The sequence below is a fragment of the Panthera tigris genome, chromosome C2 (assembly GCF_018350195.1).
Source record: "Panthera tigris isolate Pti1 chromosome C2, P.tigris_Pti1_mat1.1, whole genome shotgun sequence".
NCBI lineage: Eukaryota > Metazoa > Chordata > Mammalia > Carnivora > Felidae > Panthera > Panthera tigris.
Window position 1 is genome coordinate 72,098,678 of NC_056668.1, and position 22,802 is coordinate 72,121,479.

The window sequence follows — 22,802 nt, forward strand, 5'->3', positions numbered from 1 at the left end:
TTCAGAAGCTATCTGACTGCTTTCCTCCTTGTATTCAAGGTGTGAAATGTAATTTTATTAGCCCATCAGACAGGCAGGCAGTTGGGGCTTAGAAATTCACAAAACAGTCAAAGGACTTAAAAACTGAACCTGTATCATTTTTTTATATCTATGCTATTGACCTCTACAAGAGAACTGTAATAACCTGCCTTAAAATTGCCTTTAAAGTCATTAATTCAACTACCATTCACTGAGTAACTATTATATGCCAGACATTTTCTGGAAAAAATTTAAAAAGTAAGAACTTTAGTGACATAATTTAAACGGAATTTTTCTTTACACTCAATTACTTTATCTGGATTGATTCAATTAATTTTACAAAGATGTAAATGGAACACAGAAGAGGTGTTTTGTATCAAGTCCTAATCCCTATAAACTGAATTCATAAACATTTGCTATACCAATAACATATACAGATGTTATTTTCTTACATATATAAGAAAAACATTAAAACCAAATTGATAACAGGACACTGTGCATTAAAAGAAACTTAAAACAAGAAGAACAAATTTGCTGAAGAACTATGCTTTTTCTAACAAAGAAATACAAAATAAAATTACAATGCTGACTTTCTCGTTTCTCAAATCAATCAGTTAAAATTTATCAAAAATGTATGAATTCTCCAACATTAGTGCTGGGACAACTGGATATCCACATGCAAAAAAACTGAAATCAAAGCACTCTTGCATCATATACAAAAACTAATGAGAAATTAATCAATGACCAAAATAGAAACACTAAAACCATACTCATAAAATCAGAAAACATAGGGGTAAAATCTTCATGACCTCGGATTTCACAGTGGATTCTTAAGTATCATATCAAAAGCGTAAGTGACAAGAATAAATGAATTAGACTTCATCAGAATTATAACCTTTTGTGCATTAAAGGACATTATCAAGAAAGTGAAAAGACAACTTACAAAATAGGAGAAAATGTTTCTAAGTCATACATTTGATGCGGGTTATAAAAATCCAACAACAAAAAGATAAAAACACAATTAAAAAATGGGCAAGGACTTGAACAGACATTTCTCCAAAGGAGATAAACAGTTGGCCAATAAGCACATGAAAAGATACTCAACAAATTATTAATTAGAGAAATGCACATCAAAATTAGAATATATCACTTCACACTTACTAGGAGGCTGTAATAAAAAAAGGAAAACAAAAATAGAAAGAAACAAGTGTTGGTGAGGATGTGCCGAAACTGAAATCCTCAAAAACTGCTGGTAGGAATGGAAAATGGTATAAGCTGCTGTGGAAAACAGTTTGGTGGTTCCTCAAAAAAAGCTAACCATACATAGTATTACCACATGACCCAGCAATTCTACTCCTAGGTGTATATACTCAAAAGAACTAAAAACAGGGACTTGGATACTTTTTTTTTTTTTTAAGTTTATTTATTTATTGAGAAAGAGAGGGAAAGAATACCAAGCAGGCTCCATGCCCAGAGTGGAGCCTGATGATATGACCGTGAGATCATGACCTGAGCCGAAACAGAGTTGGACGCTCAACTGACTGAGCCAACTAGGCGCCCCTTGGATACTTTACATCATTGTTCACGGTAGAAATAACCCAAGTATCCATCAACAGATGAATGGATAAACAAAATGTGGTATATACATATAATGAATATTATTCAGTCATAAAGAGGAATGAAATTCTGACCCATGCTACAACATGGATGTATTTTGAAAACATTGTGTTTTCAGGTGAAATTAACCAGACACAAAAGACAATATTGTAGGATTCCACTTACATGAAATGTTTAGAGTAGGTATATTCATAGAGACAGAAAGAAGTTACCAGAGGTTAGGAGAGAGAAGCATGGAAGTTATTGCTTAAATGGTACAGAGTCTGTGAGAGGTGATAAAAAGGTTTTGGAGATAGATAATGGTGATGGATGCAACAACGTGAATGCAATTAATGCCAAAGAATTATACAGTTAAAAAGGTTAAAATGAAAAATTTTGTTATATATCTTTTACCACAATAAAAAAACCTCAAAATAAATTAAAAAATTTTTAATGTTTATTTATTTTTGAGAGAGAGAGAGAGAAAGAGTGCGAGTGGGGAAGGACAGAGAGAGAGGGAGACACAGAATCCGAAGTAGGCTCCAGGCTCTGAGCCATCCATATAGAGCCTGACATGGGCTCGAATCCATGAACCATGAGATCATGACCTGAGCGGAAGTCAGATGCTTAACCGACTGAGCGACCCAGGCACCCCTCGAAATAAAATTTTTAATGCATGGAAACAGGTCCCTTCTCACTGCTGTTGGAAATATAAATTCATACAAACTTTAAGGAAAGCAATTTAGCAGCAATTATCTATAGCCTTAAAAACATCTAAACTCTTAGACTTAATTCTGGCAATCTATCCTAAATGAATAATTTAAAAAACAAATGTTCTAATAGTCTTATTGCATTCTACTGACCACAGTTTATACTTGGGGAAATATGGAATACCCTAAATATCCAAAGGTGCTGGAATGGAATGGTTACATTTACAAATAATGATAATTATGTAAGATTAAATATTATACAACAATTAAAAATCATCTGTAAGAACAGTCTGTATGTCAATAAAGCCCCTGTAGGTCTGGCTTGGGACTCCAGTCACCAATTATATATTGTTTCCATACAAAAAAAATCTTCAAATTCCATATTATAAGTTTAAAATGAATAACTTAAATGCTAATCAATTTTCAGTGGAATACTTATATGACTTTTTAAAAATGTTTGAAAACCCAGAGGTTCTGACTCCAAATTTATAACGAAGTATAAGAAAAAGATACTTTTAAAAGAGCTGCCACTTGATCACCTAGGTATAAACACAGAAAATGAAATGAATCCCATCTCTACTTAAACAATACTTAGAATTAATTGCAGATTGTTTGCTGACATAATTGGGAAGTATGAAAATTAGATTTCTAGAAGATAATAATGATAGAATATCATCATGCAAAGCCAACCAAAGTGTTGGTGTAGGCAAAGACTTCTTTAACAGGAAGGTACAGATTGTTGAAACCAAGCAGGTGAAGACAGCATCTGAATGCAGGGAGTAGAGGGGTGGCAGCAGTCTAGCACAGGGTGCTTGGAGCTTGAGCAGGATATGGGCAGAGTGGTGCCAGGAGCCTGATGTTTTTCTGGAAACCAAATGTGACAAAGACATTATCTATGTGGCAGTAGCAGTAGTCTGGTATGAAGTGTAGGAGCCTCAATGGAGTAAAAAGGGGGTTTGTTGGAGCTTGAGCAGAGTAAGGAGGTTGTCAATGGGAGATTGCTTACATACAGGAGATTTTGATCCAATAAATAAGATAATGGGAGCAAGATTCCTCATGTCAGAGAAGGGAGTTAAAATATGGAAAGGGAAAAAATTAGCATGATACCTATGGTTTTAGAATAGAACTGGAAGTTAGAATAGAACTGGAGGTTAGCATGAATGCATGGTTTTCAATATATATAGACGAACACAGGAATACAGACATAAATGTGTGTGTTTATATGTACATATATTCCCTTGTTCTGTCCACAGAGAATATCTAGGGGCAGTAATATTCCAATAGCCTGAACACACCTATCACTCAGATTATGGTTTCTAAATATATATTCTGAAATTAAAAAAAAAAAACAATATAGGAGTCTTTGGAGAAATGGCTGAGTCCAGTGCTAAAACTTAGCCAAGTATAATATGAATCTAAAACATCCTGTTGTGCCAGAAAATATAGAACTGCTCAAGGAATAATGAAGGCATGACAAAAGACACAGAAGTTAGCTTGAAGGGTTTTCATCAGTCAGACCAGGAACAATTTGAGAATCAAAATAAAGATAACAATAGCATACAATCCACTATATAAAACAGGATTCCAAGAGTCCATACTGATTTAATAATTACAAGAACACATGAACAGAAGAGAGAGCATTTCCTTAGAGTAGAATGCCAACTAAAAAATGTATAAGGAATTATGGAATTACAAAATCATTTGGAAACCATCACAGTAATAATATATTACTATGTATTACACAGTAATAATACATACATCAATAGATGCAAAAATTCCACTGCTGCTGAAGGAACCTTCTATTTCATTCCAGCAGATGAAAATTTAAAAAGGACACATGGATGCACACAAGTTATCTCTTAAAAGCTTTTATTAATTACAGTAAAGAAATCTAGTAGGTACTACCTTTTTTTTTTTTAAGTTTATTTCTTTATTTTGAGAGAGGCAGACACAGCACAAGTGGGCGAGAGGCAGAGACAGAGAATTCCAAGCAATCCCGATGCGGGGCTTGAATCCACGAAGCCTTGAAATCATGACCTGAGCCGAAACCAAGAGTTGGACCCTTAACCGACTGAGCCACCCAGGTGCTTCTCTAACAGATACTATCTTAATCAGAGTTAACATCACCAGGGATGGCACAAATCAAAATCATGCTGATAGGCTATAATAAGAGCATATCACTTCTGAGAAATTCCAATTGAAGATGCATAACCTGAATCTAATCACTGAACATCTGATACATTACAAAATAACTGGCTTTAGTCATCCAAAGAATCAAAGAAAAAAAGTCTAAAGTTTATCATTATTTTTTTGTAATTTCAGTTTTATTTTTTTTAACAGCTTTGTTGAGGTATAATTGATATACAAAAAACTGCACATATTTAATGTATACAACTTGTAGAGTGTGAACATATGCATTATCTATGAAACCATCACCACAATTAAGGTAGCAGACATATCTATCACCTCTCAAAGTTTCCTTATGCCTCTTTAATAGGGTCAGACATTAGCTGATTAATGATCTATTTTAATATTAAAATAAGGCAAAGCTAAATGCTTATGTCAACTTTCAAAGTCAAGCATGAAAATTTCCTCCACTGGGCAGTAGACCTCTAAAACCCTTTATGATAAACTATAAATCCTTTAATATTACATTCAAACTGGCTCTAAGTGTCTTTAAAAAATCTATCTCCTTTAAATAAGGATCTAAATACCATTTTTTAAAAAATCTTAAGACAACTTATACTATCTGAATCCACCCTCCCCCCCCTTCTGTATAGGGCAAGTACTTTGAAAAGAACATATGCCTCTGCCAGTTTCTTAAGAGAAGCAAACCCTTCTGAGAAAAGCCTTCAAAAACAAATGACATATCAATATATAAAATTTCCTAGCCTTAGCTCATAACAACTTCAGGTAACAAAGAATTACAGAACAACAAAATAATTCATTTAGTTCATCTGAAACAAAAATACAGCCCTAAACAAATAATAGATAATCAAATGAAGGTTGAGTAATGAGGAAGAGCATAGATGTTATATCCAGTAACACTGTGAAATGAAGAGGTAAGAGGATATTTTAAGGGCACAAATGAGAACAGGGTAGAATTCTGGGGAGTTGTAGAAGATTCTAAATTGGAAATGTCATGCTTAAGATTCTCATATAAATAATGAGACAGCAAAATACACTAACCATTATATTTGGGTTATTAGAGAAAAGGAGGAATTCAACATAAGCATTTTAAACTTGAAAGCTCTTATATACATGTTTCATTAGACAATGGTGACTATTATATACTATCATCCTTTTCCTGCTCCATTTGTATCACTCAATAAGATCAGCTCCAAAGAGTTTTGTTTTGTTTGTTTTAATCATGACCATGTGACTAACAACAGTCTCAGTTGTTTCTATCCATAGCAACACCATAGAATCATTAGTCTCTGAGGCTGCCTTCACAGACTTGTTTCCATGACAACAGAGGCTATAATATTAACAGTATCTCAAAGAACACTGCAGAAAATTATAAATTCCTGTAAAATAATTGGATTGCACATATTTTAAAAGTGCTTTTTCTATGCCAGTATCAAACTGACAGCTTATGGAAAAGTGTTTCACAATCATTTTTAGAGAAATTTCTTCATAGTTTTACATTTTAATGTAAGATCTTAAAATGATGAAAACAGCTTTTGAAATGTAACTGATTTTCATAAAAGTAGTCTGAAGCCTAATTTAGGTATAGCCACGTGCATAAAGTATACTGCACATCAACAGTTATGACCATGCACTGCCCTCTTTCACTGCCATTCATTAACAAATGTCCCTGCCTCTTCTTTAAGGTAAATCTTGCTGAGAAAGTCTTCAAAAACAAATGACATATCAATACACAATTTCCTAGCCACAGCTGATAACCAATAGAGTTGTAATAACCAATTCAGTATACATTCAGGAATCAATTCAGGAATGAATGAGTGAGCCTACCTTTACTAAATTGCATTATGCTTAAAATAGTTAAAACAGTTCTTATATGTGCATATGAATCCTGACTGATACAAGAAGAGACAGAAAGGATAATTGGGAGGCTGCTGTGATAATCCACCTGAGAGGTCATCAGTGGCTTAAACCAAATGGTAGTGATAGTGAAAATGGGGATGAGTAGTCAAATCAAGATAGATTTTGAATGTACAACTGGTATTATCTGGTAACTAATGGGAAGTAAGGAGTGAGGAAGGACTATTAAGAATAACACCCACAATGGCCACTAAAAATGATCTTTTCCATTATAGTTAGACCCAAGTGTAAAAGACTTGCAAGGCTCTCTGAATACATTTTCAAATGTTTTCTCACTAGATTATTTATTAAAATGACTTTCATAGCAGAAGATGAAACTCTGAAGAAAGTTAACTGAAGCCACACTACAGGATAATTTACAATTGTTTATATCTTACACTAACATGTTACATGAATGAGGTAAACTGAGCTTAGAATACTAAGATTTACACCACACTTAGGGAAAATGAAATACATGAATTAGCAAATCGTTTGTTATCGATATCTTACACAACAAGGAAAAGTAATTACTCTTGTGCCAGTTGTGTTAGTAAGTACCTTATATTTTGTTTTTATATGGCATAGATAATATTCTTAATCCAAATTCCTTTGTTTAGAGATCCACTATGCCACAATGAGATATGTTTCTCTGATGTAATGTCAAAGAAGCTATCTTAGAAGGGGGGGCAGAAAACAAAACAAAACACAAAAAACCTGGCAAGTTTTTTTTGCATGTTAATGTAAAGATAAAATACAGTACAGTATATTTATCAAAACTCTGCTTGGGAATCACTGTACTCAACAGGAGTCCAGTATCTTCAGAATAAAGGTGTTTTTCATTATTTAAATCTGATTTTTTGATTCAAATGACTTTTTTGCCACAGTTACTGTGGATACCTTCAATATAAATTGGTGCAGTGGAAAAAAAATGTTATTTGAACAAGCTGTATGGGACATCCATGTCATAATTATCTCAGAAGCAAATGTCAATAAACTAGATACATTTTAAAACAAATCACTAAGGTGTTAAATTACAAAGTTTTGATTTTAAAATAGCAAAGGGGAGATAGGAAAATAGACCTAATGATTAATAATCCTATTACAGAAACATGGGTAAAAATCTGTTACTTTACACAGACAGATCACCTGATTCATGAATCTATTTCTGCTTACAAGATTCAGGATACTGAGTTAAAGTTTATCATCCTTTTATTATGAGAAAATGGCATTCTATCAGCATTCAGTTGGTCACTCTGTACTGGTAGAAGGATGAGTTAACAACCACTAAAAATTTAAAGTAAACAGAGACTTTAAAGTTGGATTTAAAGATATGATTACTTAATTTAATACGTAGGTATGAAACTACCAACTGCAATATACTTTTTTTAACCCGATTTTTTATCAGAATATGGTTAGAGAAACCCGCACAACCATGGACTTTCATGATTGAAACAAAAAATGGGCTCTCAATCCTTAATAATAATCATGCATTTACCCTATTCTATTCATTCTTCTATAAGTCCGTAACGATTCCAGCCCCTGCTGCCTTTCTTCCATTCTCCTACCACTTAGTGTTTCAGCCATAGTGACCTCCCTCCTGTTCCCCAAATATCCTAAACATGTTCTGGTCTCAAGACTTTCATTTACTATTCCACTGCCTACAATGCTCTTGCCCCAGATATTCACATGGCTCAATTCTATTACTTCTTTCATGACTTAATTCAAATATCAAATATATATAGCAGTTACTGCTAAAAGACTTTTGTGTGCTTGGGTAGCCACTACAATCAGAAGGTGTTCAACAAGATATTCTATCATTGATGAACTTAGAAGTTTCAAGATATAAAAAAGTCAAAACATTGCCAATTTAATGTTGTCCTTTATCTAGCAATAGCTAATTGCCTAATAATGTCCTATTTGAAAATAAACATGTCTTGCTCAAGTACATTTGTTCAGTAGATTTGCATCTCTCTCTTTTTCTAATATTTTATTTTTAAGTAATCTCTACACCCAATGTAGGGTTGGAACTCACAACTATAACATCAAGAGTTACATGCTCTTCTGACTGAGCCAGCCAGGAGTCCTTCATCTCTTTCTTTCTTTTTAAAACTGTATTAGGAAGTATTTCTCATTGACAGCTCACATTTAAAACCTGTGGTGCTCATCTTCCAAACTTCTAGGTTCTACTAATATCAACTTGCCCCTAGGCCCCTACCACATGTGGTAGTTGCTTCCTGTGGTTACTATCTCTGTTTTACTTTGGTGTTTTCATTTTTCCTTTTCAGTTCTCCAATTCTTTTTTAACTACCCCCCTATATTACATTCTGTTAAAATACTTGCTATAGGGGCGCCTGGGTGGCGCAGTCGGTTAAGCGTCCGACTTCAGCCAGGTCACGATCTCGCGGTCTGTGAGTTCGAGCCCCGCGTCAGGCTCTGGGCTGATGGCTCAGAGCCTGGAGCCTGTTTCCGATTCTGTGTCTCCCTCTCTCTCTGCCCCTCCCCCGTTCATGCTCTGTCTCTCTCTGTCCCAAAAATAAATTAAAAAAAAAAAAAATACTTGCTATAGTTCCTGTTTTCCTGGCTGGACCCTTGTCAAGGTTACTAATACTCTGGCTAAAACATACATAATTCTTTATCACTCTATATTAGGTTGTTTCTCCTATCTCTAGATTCCTCACTTAAAAAACCAGAATATTTTGTGGAACTAATGATAATGGTGGTGATAAAGATGGTAATGATGATGAGATCAGGTATTATAAGGGTTTTGCTTATACTGTCTCATTTAATTCTCACTAAATCTTGATGCAGGAAACATTTTCATCCCTATTTTCTACAGGTGGAGGAAACAGACTCTGAGAATTCAGGTGTATTTGTTCAAGGTGCCATGGGTAGTAAATGGCAGAACAGAGATTTAAAACTCAGGCTACCATCTTCTAGAGACAGTTTGCTCAACCAGTATACTACACTGTGTCTTTAAAATACTTCAGAAGGAGTTATGTTACTATCATATTTTACTGCAAAGACAATATATAATATCATAGAAAAGAAACAAAATACTTCATCAATCCTTAGCTCAAGGACTGGCAAACATTTTCTAAAAAGGGCCAGGTAATACATATTTTAGACCTTATGGACCATGCAATTTCTGTTACAACTACTCAACTGTGCTGTAGTAGCTTGAAAGTAGCCATTGGCAATACACAAATAGGCACAGCGGTGTTCCAATGAAACTTTATTTACAATAACAGGTGGCAGGCGGGATTTGTGCTGACTCCCATTTTCGTGATTTAAAAACAGAAAAAAAGGCTGATTAGATTGATGGAAAAAAAACAGAAAAAGACTTCAAGATACCTAGGCTAGTTTTTACTAACTACAGTTGTTTTAATTCTGCTGCAATGTTTACTCTATGATAAATAAGCAACTCCTCCCCTAAAAATATGGAAGTAGAAAATTAAAAAAAATAATACATATGGAAATTTCAAATTTCATCTATAGTTCTTTAAAATATATTTTTAAAAGGCCTATATAATAAAGCAGTGTTCTTAGCATTGAAAGAATTATCAAAAAAGAATCTTTACTGTATGCAGCCTTTCAGTTTAGGAAGAGTGATTAAAATGACATTTTTGGTCTGCTTCCCACTCCCACACTCCTCCAAAATCTTGCTATGGTATTTAGTATAGCTGAAGCAATTAACTCCTAAGATTGGTATGCATTTTGGATTTTTTTCCTTCTCGCTTTCCAAATACTTTCAAATGGATTTCTTATTCAAATTTATAATGCTTTGAGGCATTAGATGGTTCCACCAAGATTAGTCAGAGTTAAATAAAGAAAAACCAGGCTGGGATCTGTTTTGATCCAAATCTCAGAGAGTATCTCTTAATATTCCTTCAGGACCAATAAAAAATCTGTAAGACAACCAATTTGTCTCATTCTGTCGTTAACAATAACTGCTTCCCATTCCAGAGCTGGCTCAGTCAATAGCCACTGTTTAGATTTCACAAATACTAAAAATATTGTTCAGAAATGGGACTAAGTTGGGGTTTACTGAAGGATAAAGAACTAATAGACAGGGCTCCTTTTAAGACATAAGGGAAAAAAATCTTCTAAATACATATATCTAGAGGAAGAAGAAATTGTGTTTAGGCTTTCCTAAAATTCCACTGCTTCCAGATGTCGTTGCCAGTTGGTTTATACTTGCACAAAAAAGGTCCAGTCTTTTTTGATTGACTTGCATATGCCTGTAAAATTATTACATCAGTTGGCTTATTTAAAGTTTGTTAAATAAGGTGATAATTGTAGGCTACTGTTCCCACATGGTCTGAACAACTATTTTTACCTTTATAAAAATTCTAAATTTTGATATAAAATGGAGGACTGAAATGTTATCTAAATAATAGGGCCAGGAAGTACAAAGAATAACATGAAAAAAAATCTTTAAAGAAAATGAATCTAAGTCAAATTTTAACAGTAAGAATTTAAATTCTTCATATGTATAAGAATATATATGTCTCAAATTTTTTACAGACAGCTTTGAATTACTTTTGAAATACATATGATGTTTACAAAATCTTGTAGACTTTCTTAAATTAAAAAAAATTGAAAAAAATTTAAGTCATAGTTCTACATAAAAATGGCTTGAGAAATTTACAGTGGTCAAACCATATTTAGAAGGTCCAAATTTCCTTGTAGCCAGCATCAGATTAAGTGAAAATAAACAAGTATATAACATTCGTTTATTCATTCAACAAACATTTATCAAGTGCATTCATTGTGCTAACTTTGGGGATACAAGAAAACATACATCTTGTATTACCAGCTCTTGTGAAGCTTCTGGTTCAGCAGCTAATATTTAATTTAATTTTATTTTTTGAGAGAGAGAGAGAGAGAGCACAAGGAGAGGAGGGGCAGAAGGAGAGAGAGAGGGAGAGAATCTTAAGCATGCTCCATGGTCATTGTGTGGGGCTCAATCTTACAACCATGAGATCATGACCTGAGCTAAAATCAAGAGTCGGGCACAACTGATCGAGCTACCCAGGCGCCCCTAGATGAGTCAGATATTTTAGGGCACAAAAATCAGATAAACACAAGATTCTACCGTACTATAAGAAAGGAAAAAAGTTTACAATGTAAGGAGAGAATAATTTTAATTATGGAATCAAGAAACATTTATAGAGATGCTTTATCTTAAAAGAATAGAAAGGAGGAGAAAAGGCCTCACTGGTGAAAAGAAACAGTGTGAAGATGGCAGAAATATCTCCTAATCTAAGGCCAAAAAACAAAATAAAACATCAAATGAAGCAGCCTCTTTCTACACCCTTTAACTTCGCATTAAAATAAATATCCCAATCCCTATATCTATTTGTACCTGCAGCCCATTAACCAATTCTTTTTCCTCTCTCTCTCCTATGATTCTATCTTTTGTTTCAAAATATTCTTTTTTTTAAAAAAATAATTTACTGTCAAATTAGCTAACGTAGTGTATACAGTGTGCTCTTGGCTTCAGGAGTAGATTCCCATGATTCATCACTTACAGACAACACCCAGTGCTCATCCCAACAAATGCCCTCTTCAATCCTCATCACCCATTTTCCCCCCTCTCACCCCCCCACCAAAACCTCAGTTTGTTTTCTGTATTTAAGAGTTTCTTATGGTTTGCCTTCCTCTCTGTTTGAAACTATTTTTTTAAAATATGGAAGCTTCACGAACTTGCGTGTCATCCTTGTACAGGGGCCGTGGTACTCTGCATCGTTCCAATTTTAGTATGTGTGCTGCCAAAAGCAAGCACTCAGCAGCTAATATTAAATGAATCATTACCCAACTGATTACTGAAATAAACAGTTGTGATAAGTTGTGATAAGAGGTATGAAGTACAAATCTCATGAAAACAAACACTGCTTGAAAATAGGGCAAAAATGTTAGAAAGGCTGACTCTCTTATCCTGAGCATGTGCGTAATTTTTTAGCACTGTTAGTAAAACATAATTTTAAAGGTTAACTTTAAAAATTGTCTGAATATATTAAAAACATGTAAGTTGCAGCTTGTGAAATTTCTCTACCTATTTGTCCTTGACAAAAGGGCTATCTAATAATCAATCATGACACTATACAGAAGCTACAAAGATGAATGCAACACACCTATTTATAAAAAGCTTATATAAACAAATTTCATTTATTTAGTTCTTTAAGCTATAGCCAATCTAATATTCATTAAGATATTAATTTTTAATAGGCTTTATTTTTTATTAAGGTTTTTTTTTTTTTTTTTTATGCTTAGTTTTGAGAGAGACAAAGACAGAGTGTGAGCAGGGGAAGGCAGAGAGAGGGGGGTAGACACAGACTCTGCAGCAGGCTCCAGGCTCAGAGTTCAGCCGGGCTTGAACAAGATCCTGACCTGAGCCGAAGTCAGACGCTTAACCAATTGAGCCACCCAGGAGCCCCAACAGGCTTTAATTTTTAAAGCAGTTTCTAGGTTCAAAGTAAAATCGAGCATAAAGTACAGAATTCCCATATAACCTATGCCCACACACATGCATAATTCCCCATTATCAACATTTTCCACCAGAGTGGTACATTTGTACAAATGATGAACCTACATTGATACATCACAATTACCCTAAGTTCACAGTTCACTCTTAGTGGACACTTCTTAGTGGACATTCTATGGGTTTTAGCAAATTCATGACATCTATCTACCAATATACAGAACAGTATCACTGTTCCAAAAATTCTCTTTGTTCTACCTTTTCATCCTTACCTCTTCCCTAACCCTAGGCAACCACCAATCTTTGTACTGTCTCCATAGTTTTGCCTTTTCCAGAAAGTCAAATAGTTGAAGGACAGGGTATATAGCCTTTTCAGATTGGCTTCATTCACTTGGTAAAATGCATTTAAGGTCCCTCCATGTCTTTTCATTTCTTTTTAGTGCTAAATAAATTCCTCTATCTGGATGTACCACAGTTTATTTATCCATTCACCCACTGAAGGACATTTTGGTTGCTTCCAAATTCTAGCAATTATAAATAAAGGTGCTATAAACATGTGTATGCAGGTTTTCACGTGGACATAAGTCTTCAACTCATTTAGATAAATACCAAGGAGTGCAAATGCTGGACTGTTTAGTCAAATTTGGTATCTTTTAAAGGCTTCTATAACCATTGTAAACTATTTTTTGTTTAATCTTCATCTCTATACTTTTCTCAAGTTTTCTATTGTACAAATGACTGGGTATTAAACATCACTTGAACAAATTTTTAGTGGGTACATATAGGTTCCCTGTAAGAAATTCCGTAACGTTCTTCAGTTGAAAAGGGGAACAATTAACTTCTAAATCTGAGTCATGGTATCAATCTTACCATTTGGACTTAATGACCTTTTGTTTTTGTTTTTTTTTTCCTTAATGACCTTTTGAATGGGCAATTAAACTTTGCCAAGAGGCAGCATCTCACAACCAGTATAATAGTTTTTATTTTAACCTATTAAAATTTTTTTCTTAATGTTTATTATTTTTGAGAAAGAGACAGAGCGTGGGCAGGGGAGGGGCAGAGAGAGAGGGAGACACAGAATCTGAAGCAGGCTCCAGGCTCTGAGCTGTCAGCACAGGGCCTAACACGGAGCTCAAACCCATGAACTGTGAGATCATGACCTGAGCTGAAGTCCAACGCTTAACAGACTGAGCCATCCAGGTACCCCTATCCTAACCCATTCTTAACTATTCTCCTAGAAACTATCCTATCAGAGTTCGCATTTCCAAAGTATTTTAAGAGGACTGTCTACTCTCTACATGTTCTAGTTTAATATAAAGGCAGTATATTACTGAATGTAACCAAGTTTATTCCTTAGAGATGAAGAAAAATATATAAATTTGATCACCTCAAAATACAACTATCATTAGGCACGAGTCTAAATGTGTGAAACATGTATTTCGAAAGATTAGGCCAATCCAGAATGGTCCAAGGTGGAGATGTCTTGGTGTGACTATTTAAACTTGCTGCCTGGTGCGAAAAACCAGCAGATAAATGGCTATAAATGATGTACCATATGCCTCTGTTTGCCTGGTAAGTCTGTTTTTATGCCTGTTGTCCCACTTTAATTATTAATAGTTCTTTCTTTCCATCAAAAGTACTCCCGTTTGATCGATGAGTTACACAGTCTTCCTAATTATAAGGAAATTGCATGGTTTCCCTCTTCTCTCCCTGCCTCACCTCCTCTTGTGTATTTCTTCCCAAACGGGTAACTAAGAAGAGAATCATCAGCTAGAGGATCAGGATAACACTAGATAAAGTGTAATATGTTTCCTAGAAGGTCTAAGGGAGAATTCAGACAAATGAAAAATTTACAGTAAAAAAGAAACAGGTAGTATTAAACGCTACAAAGAAAAAAAATTTTTAAAGGTAAGAAGAGAGAATAATGTCTGGAGTGAATGAGTACCTGCAACCTTGGATAAGAATCTTGGAAGGCCCTGTGAGAAGGCAATAGATAAGCAGATATCTGAAGGTCGTGAGGGAATAAACCATGAGAATATCTAGGAGAAAGAACGTTACAGGCAGAGAGAAGAGAACATCAAGATAAAGGCTCTGAGATGGCCTCATTTGATATATTTGAGGAACAGGAACAAGGCCAGTATACCCAGTAGAATAAGTGAGGGAGCAGTATGAAGTAGGATTGGAGGTACTGTCATGGACTTTTGGTCCATGGTAAATAAGGATTTAGGCTTTTATTATAAATTGGATTGAAAGCCATGGAAGGGTTAAAAACAAGGTATTGACACTCTGAAACAAGGATGCTGGTTGATGAGTGAACAGACTGTTGCTCTTAACAGTTTATTCTCCAAAGAATGAAGATGGGGAACCAGTTAGAGGGCTACTGCTGTAGTTCAGGAAAAAAATAATTTGAATTTAGTAGTTTTAGAAATGGCAAAAAGGGGTCAGATCATAAATATAACCTGGACATAGAGCCAATAGGATTTGTTGTTAGACCGAACGTGGACCAAAGGAAAAAAATAATAGAAAATGATTAGAGTTTCTGTCTCCAGCATCTCAGTGGGTGATGATGAAAGAAGATGGGGAGAACAATAAAACTAGAGATTGTTTTTGACTTGTTAGCCTTCAGAAACTTAATTCAAGTAGAGATACTGAGTAAGAAGATGTACAAGTCTAATGTACAAGGATTCGCTGTGGGCTAAAACAAATACTGATGTTATTTAAAGGCACAAGACTGGATGAGATCACCTGAAATGTGAATATAAAAAGAGAGAAGTTCAAGGACTGAGTCCCCAGGCACTTGGTTAGCAGTAGGAAGAGGAGGAAGATACTGCCAAAGAAAATGAGGTTGGGAGAGTATCAGAAGGGTGGTGTTCAAAAGTCAAATGAGAAAAGAATTTAAAGGAGGGAATAGTCAATTGTGTAAAAGCTGTTATGGTTTCAAGTAAAACAAAAACTGTGAACTGATCACTGGATTTGAAAACCTTCTCCAAAAGAGAGTTTCTGGTTGGTTGTTTTCAAAAAAAAAATTTTTTTTAACGTTTGTTTATTTTTGAGAAACAGAGAGAGAGCACGAGCAGGGGAGGGGCAGAGACAGAGGGAGACACAGAATCTGAAGCAAGCTCCAGGCTCCAAGCTGTCAGCACAGAGCCTGACGCGGGGCTCAAACCCACAAACCATGAGATCGTGACCTGAGCCGAAGTCGGATGCATACCCAACTGAGCCACCTGGGCGCCCCTGGTTGGTTGTTTTAATGAGAGGTATTATAAGAGGCACATATGCTGATGAGAAAATTCAGTATAGGGGGAAAGACAGATAATGTAGTGAAGAACAGAGAATTTCAGAAGTCCCTAAATAATAGTTAAAGGGACTAAGATACAGAGCAGAAGTAAAGGATGAGCTTTAAGAACACAGATAGATCATTTATTTTAACAGGCCCAGCATACAGAGTAAGACCATCAACTAAAAATGAGGGCCAGGAAATGGGTATTGGAAATTTAATGTCCAGCTTTGGAGCCAGTGTGAAGGAGGCAGAGTTGCAATGAACAAAGGTTGAATCTTATCAATGAAGTGACAGAGGGGCAAGAAAGTTGAGATAATGAAAGGCAGTATTTATAGTCATGGACCAAGGAAAATGAACAAGGCAAGGAGAGAAGTTAGAGCATGAAAGGAGTGATAGATAATAAAAAGTTGAGCTGAAGGTCTTCAGAAGATAAAAAAAGAAAATCATTGTAGTAGGGGAAGTGAGCTAAAAAGAAAGTGCTAGTCAGATAGTCTGAAATGCTTGCAACTGAGATTTTGTAAGTGCTACAGTCGATGGTACTGAGGTCCTAAATATAACTATTTCAGTGTGTCACTCAAGTGAAAGAAAAAACAAGATTCTTAGAGGTAAGGAGATCAAAGAATTGAGAAGTCAAGATTTTGGATAAATTACACAAGGATACTGAAACTCACTTAGAAAAATTACAGGATTAGTGGGCAAGAAAAGACAGTAAACCAGTTGTTCAAATCATTAATGAGTGGGAGTGACTGAGAGAAATGTAGATGGCTAGAAAAGGAGGGGAAGCAGAAAATACTGTCTGATGGCACCTACATTTTTTTTTCAAAGAGAGAGGAGGTACAACCATCCATAAATATCAATGGAAGCACAATGGAAGCAAGGAAGACATCAACTCCACTTGCTGGTCCCATGGTGCATGAGATGTGACAGATAAAAGCTCCACTTTTCCAGAGGACTATAGAAAAAAAAACAACCCAGTATCCTCAGAGGAATGCCAGGCGTCTATGAGTGAAAAAAGGGTGAGATGAACCAACAGAGAAGAGCTGTAGGGTAAAGGAAATTTTGCTGATGACAAATTGGGAGTTCTAAAGGGCAGACTAAAAGGGCTTGGGAGGGTAGAGAGAAATGGGGAGTTTAAAACAGATTAGAGATATACCTGAATCACTCAGAGATAAGAAAATGAATGAGAATGATCAGGAATATTTGTATTTTTTGTGGTGAGTAAGTTCAAAAGGGATATAGGGTAGAAAATTAGTTCTAAAGGTATGCTTAGGAAAGCTTGGGAAAGGTGAATGAATAATCAATTAAATTTAGTTGTTTATTTGTGACTGGTTTGGCAATCTAAGGGAATGCTGGGAAAGGCAAAGTAAAGGAGTTGGTGGTCTCACCCAAGAGCTGAGGTGCTCTTTGGGGCCCCTTCCTTACATCCTACAGTTAAAGATGTTGAGGTCTGGGGTTCTTAAAAAAGTGCATGGCTTGTACTTACAGCTAACTTATTCCATCAACACTATTTACTGAATGAATAAAAAATGCACTACTCTAGGTGCTGTAACTCCTAATTACCTACATGTGAATTTGTCCATGGATTATCAAAGTTAAGCAATATAATAATATAATAAAATAATAGCTACTAGGCACTAAGTATGATACATATATTAAATCACTTAATAACAATTAACGTAATGAGGCTGATAATATTATCTTCATTTTTTGGACAATATATCCAATGCACAACTCTACAAATTAAGCCTTTTATAATCTAGAATGCATCTGCTTAGGACAAATAATACTCTTTTAATACAAATTAGTCTATATATTTTCCCACATGGGTATCTGAAAAGTGTTTTCCTGTATGTTAATGTAGGACAGGATTTTTCCTCTTAAAAAGTAGACTATTCAACTCTTATTAAAATTTTATTGTTCTTCTTCAGTTATGACAAGTCATCATGTCTGTTCCATTCACTCCCAAGAAAAGAACTGTGTTGTTTTCTGCTTCATTAGGCATGTCATTTGTCTGGGGGAGGGTGGAATCCTGTTTGATTATTTACACTGATCCATGTTAGGGATTTTCAAGTAGTCCAAAATATAGGAACAGTTGCTAAACACACATTCAAAGTGACCTACGACTTCACAGCTGTTCAAAGTTTATATAACTATTATACTCATTAATAAGCACTAGTATCACCCAGTAGGCAAAACTTTTTACCTAGGAGCTAATCAAGTATAGCAAAGACTAGAAATACTGTGCTGGAGTTCTTTAAAACCCTCATAAATATATAAATTGGTCCTAGACTGGAAGTGAGCTGAGTGCACTACATAAGTCGGGGAAGGTTGGCATTAAGTGATCCTAACAGGAAGAATAGAGGGAATTCTGAGGTAAGGAAATGAGCGCTCGAAGCACTGTTTTTCTGTATTATTCAAAATTAAGAACTTAAGTAGAATGAAGCACAAAATAGAAAAAACTTAAACCAGAGTAAAATAATTAGAAACTCATCTTAATTTAACATTAAAACAAAACAAATCCAATGTAAACTTCTGGGATATAATCAAATGACAAAAATGAGAAATAGTTTGTAAGCTGTATAGTTATCATCATTGGGTAGAGATTCAAAGGGGTGAGGAAATCAGGCACATGGGGGATTTGTGTGGCTTCAAGGAAATACTAAGAATGGAAGGGAAGAAAAGGGAAGTACAGAAAGAAATAGGCTACTGTGAAGAACTAAAGGCACTTGTGAGGGAAGGAAAATAAAAATAGGTACCCAGGAGGTTTTGGATTAGGTGCTGTATTCTGGAAGGCCACAAACTAAAAAGGTTCTCGGTAACTGAAATGGAAAATAATTCCATAAACATTCATGGAGCACCAAATATATGCCATGCCCTATCCTAGAAGCTGGGGGTCTTGCCAAAGTTTATAACCACTTAGCTTCCTTATCATTTAAAAAGACATTAATGACTTCATACTAAGTTCCAGATATTACAGTAGAACCTGGCATATAATCTGAGTTATTAACGTGAGTATTTCCATCACACAAGCAATTTAAATGAATTTTTAAAGTAAATAAATTTTCTTTTTATTTATAGAGGATATTTGGGGGGATATTAAATCAGAGTAATGACTTTCAAATTAATAAAACTTCATTTAATAGCAACTCTCCAAACTGCTCAAAGTATCATGCTGCAGTAGTTATAAGGAATTAGATTCAAAGTTAATCTTGCTATCAAATCTTAGAAAAAATATTTCTAACAACAGTGAAACAGGAGACCTGGTAATCAGTGCTATTATTTATCAGTTGCAGAACAAAACACTATCATGTACTATCTTCAAAGATATGTAGCATATGCTCAATATATTATGAAATTTCATTAATCTACTTTGCTTATAACAATATGTAAATCCTTCTGGTGCTACAAAATAAAACTGCAAGCCATGGGTCAGTAGATGAAACAGAAAAATGTATTCTAGCATCAACCAAGACCAAAATATGTCTAACGTTCTATCTCAGTCCTATTGTATTTTATCCAGTAAAATGAATTCCAGTGAGTTATAAGAAAAGACTTGGATACACAAAACACCTAACTCATCAGTTAGAAAAACCCATAGAATGAAAAATGATATGATGGCATGCTAGAGCAGGAGAAATAAAAGCTAAAACCTCTGACCTCATGTCTACATTTCTAGAGATGAAATACAAAGATAACGAAAAAGTAACAAAAAGAGATGTGAAAGACATAAAAACTAAGTCATGTATCACTATACACAAATGACCTGAAACAAATGGGAGAAAAATAAAATTTTAAATGGCTTTGTAGGATTAATTGCAAATAGTGTTTTTATTGAAAACTATTGTATTTATTTCTATTTTAGTGCAATAGCAACTTTTTCTCCAACTCCTAAGTAACTGTAATATAATTCTGTGGTTTCAATAGTTTTATATGTGAACTATTTTGCTTGTCTTTTCATTTGTATGCCCCTAATAAGATGAATTATGTATCCGTAGTAGCATGTATGTGTATGTATACATATACAGTACTGTTTATTTATATAAACTACATGTAAGTTTTAAGTCTATCTTTTTTTACTGACAATGGAAAAAATATTCATTTAAGATTAATCTATAATGAATAACAACACCAAGCCTTAGTCTTTGCATCTCTTTTTGGTATGTGCAACTGTAGTAAAAATCAAGTTAGTTAAATTCTTTGGGCAGTAGTCAACCTAAGAGTTAAATCATATTGTTGCCTCTGAAGAAGTTTTGATTATAACTAATATCAGTACCTACATAAAAACAATTATGACTCCCTAATCCAGTAATTCCATTTCTTTCACACATGTAAGCAAAATAAGTACAATTTATCATGTAAGAATATGAAATTATTTTAAAATTAAAACTACTGAAAGACAATTCAAGTAATCAAAAGCAACAAAGAAGCTGTTGACAGTTTATATTTATTGTGCTGCTTCTAATAAAAAAAGAGATGGCTTTAAAGAAATGTATTTTAAAAAAGCACTGGGATATGTGTATGAATTTTATTAAGTATTACTGATGTCAAATGACAAAAGCATTCTCCTTATTTTTATATGACTATTTCTTATCTTTTCATTTTTACTAAAGTTGAATGAGTATCTATTAAAATATTTTAAAATATGAATAGCTCTCAACCTCCTTTAATGCCAAATAAATATTTCACCTAAATTATTATTAATTTTCTATTTTCCCACTATTTTCAAAACTCATTTCCTCAAAAAGATTTGGTTTTATGTGTTGTTTTTTTTTTTTTTTTAATTTGGAAGATTTTTAGTGCTTGGTCATCTCTTTAAAAATTGTCAATTGACTATTTGAAAAAATATTCCTACAATTGTGTAATTTCACAAGTTTAATGCTTTTAAATTAACCCTAGATAATGTATATTTATATAATGTATATTATAGAATGTATATTTATACAAATACATATTTAATTCATTAAGTTATTTGAATAAACCATAATTTAATATAACTTTTTAAGATATAAGTATATATAGCAATAGCCAACTACTCCATTTATTCTCAAAACACTAGAAAATAAAAATATTTCAAATTATCTTCTGTTTCTGTACCATAACAATCTCCCCAGCTTATCTTATGACATACAAAAGCTAAACAAACGGGTATTTTCTTTGGTTAGACATCATAGTTTACAGGATTTAAGTCTAAAAATAAGGAGACAAGCATTATTAATTTACATTTTAATTTATGTATCAATGGTTTGTATTTTTAGAGAAGTCCCTCAACAGAATCAGAGACTGTTTTGTTTGGTATTACATAAGAGCAAAAGAGAACATATTTTTTGTTTCCTCTTTCATGCTAAAGACCTACATAGATGGACTGAAAACATACATTTCTGCGTATCCAAGGTTTCAGTGCAGAAGACTATATTTTTAATAACAAGAAATTTATACTAACACATTTGCAAAGTAAACGTAAACCGAAATATACTGAAAATAATTTCAACAAGTGGTATGTTACCTGGGTGGAGCTGGTGGCTACCGAGATGCAGTCAATAAAGCTGTGTCTTCGAGTGAAAAACGCAACTATCTGCTGCCAGCGTGAAGGTTCTGGCTCTGCTTGCAGTTCATCTGATGAACCCTTTTTTGCCCAGTGTTTCTGCTTTGGGCCTACTGAGCCATGGCTAGAGCTAGTATTGCCTCCTCGACTGGCGCGAGAGTATAGAAGTGTGTTGTTCCCGAAAATGTAATTCATCTCTGCAGCCCTGCAGGTGGTTGCCAAGCAGTCTTACTTCTCTACCAGCTGCTGAGTGGTGAATGATCGGTAAAAACTGCAGCTAGAATTACAGCAGCATCACTTGGAGATCAGGGAAAATAAAAACCTTGAGAAATGATGCTCATTTTCTCTGTAATTTCTTCCCATGAAAGAGCTTGTATCTTTCCTCTGTACCTGTTAGTTGTATGATGGCTGAGTTTATATTTGCAGACAAAAAAGACGGCATAAGGTTGATGTCTTTCTCATGATTATTTTTTCACCAGCATCTGCAGGAACCAAAAGCTGTTCTTTTGTTAGCTGATAACTAGACGGAATGAAATCCAGGAAGTGAGGTCGATTAGCAGGTAAAGAAGGATGTTATAAACACTGGACTACCAAGACCCTTTGGGGCTGCCTGATTTAATGCACAGGGTGGAGAAACCCTGGATTAGCAAGTTTCAATCTCAGTCTGTAGTAAAATCCAATGGCATCTTCACTGCTCAAATTGTAAGTATGAACTGAATTTAAAATACAAAAGGATTCTCTTGCCAACAGTTCTGATTGTTTAAATAATTTTACTAAAGGAGACTCTGTCATTCACATAAATTTCCACATCAGGAAGGAGCTCACCTTAATTAGATTCTAAGTTTTTTAAAGGTACTGTCTACATTCAACTCTAAGCATCTAATAATGATAGAGAAAACTCCATTTGTAATGTGGCATGATTATTTTATGTAATGTATTGGCTCTTAATGCTTTGATAATTGAGTCTGGAGATAGAACCAAATTAATTAGCAAAATAAATATGTGGCTTCTGGAATTTTTGTGTTAAAAAATAAACTGTTAAATGATTAGCCTAACCTCGCTTATGTATCATAAACACTGATTAAAAAGTTATGAATTTTTAAAAATGCAAAAAAACTAAAAGTAAATTTT

At 34.4% G+C, this 22,802-nt stretch overlaps 1 protein-coding gene and 1 non-coding gene across 11 annotated transcripts in view; both read right to left on the minus strand.

The window, feature by feature from the left end:
- The window catches only part of DLG1 (discs large MAGUK scaffold protein 1), a 272,975-nt gene that overhangs the window by 123,656 nt on the left and 126,517 nt on the right, over nucleotides 1-22,802 (minus strand). The window contains exon 1 of one of the 10 annotated variants that reach the window (XM_042956294.1): nucleotides 21,633-22,683. The exons of 8 other annotated variants lie outside the window; for them this stretch is intronic. In XM_042956294.1, the coding sequence (XP_042812228.1) occupies nucleotides 21,633-21,866 (234 nt within the window). In that variant the 5' untranslated portion in view covers nucleotides 21,867-22,683. Of the gene's footprint in view, nucleotides 1-21,632; nucleotides 22,684-22,802 lie in introns of those variants that run through there. One more of the 10 variants, XM_042956293.1, reaches the window with a different exon arrangement.
- Nucleotides 12,051-12,153, minus strand: LOC122230822. Its single transcript, XR_006207906.1, has one exon. It is a non-coding gene; the product is annotated as a U6 spliceosomal RNA (small nuclear RNA).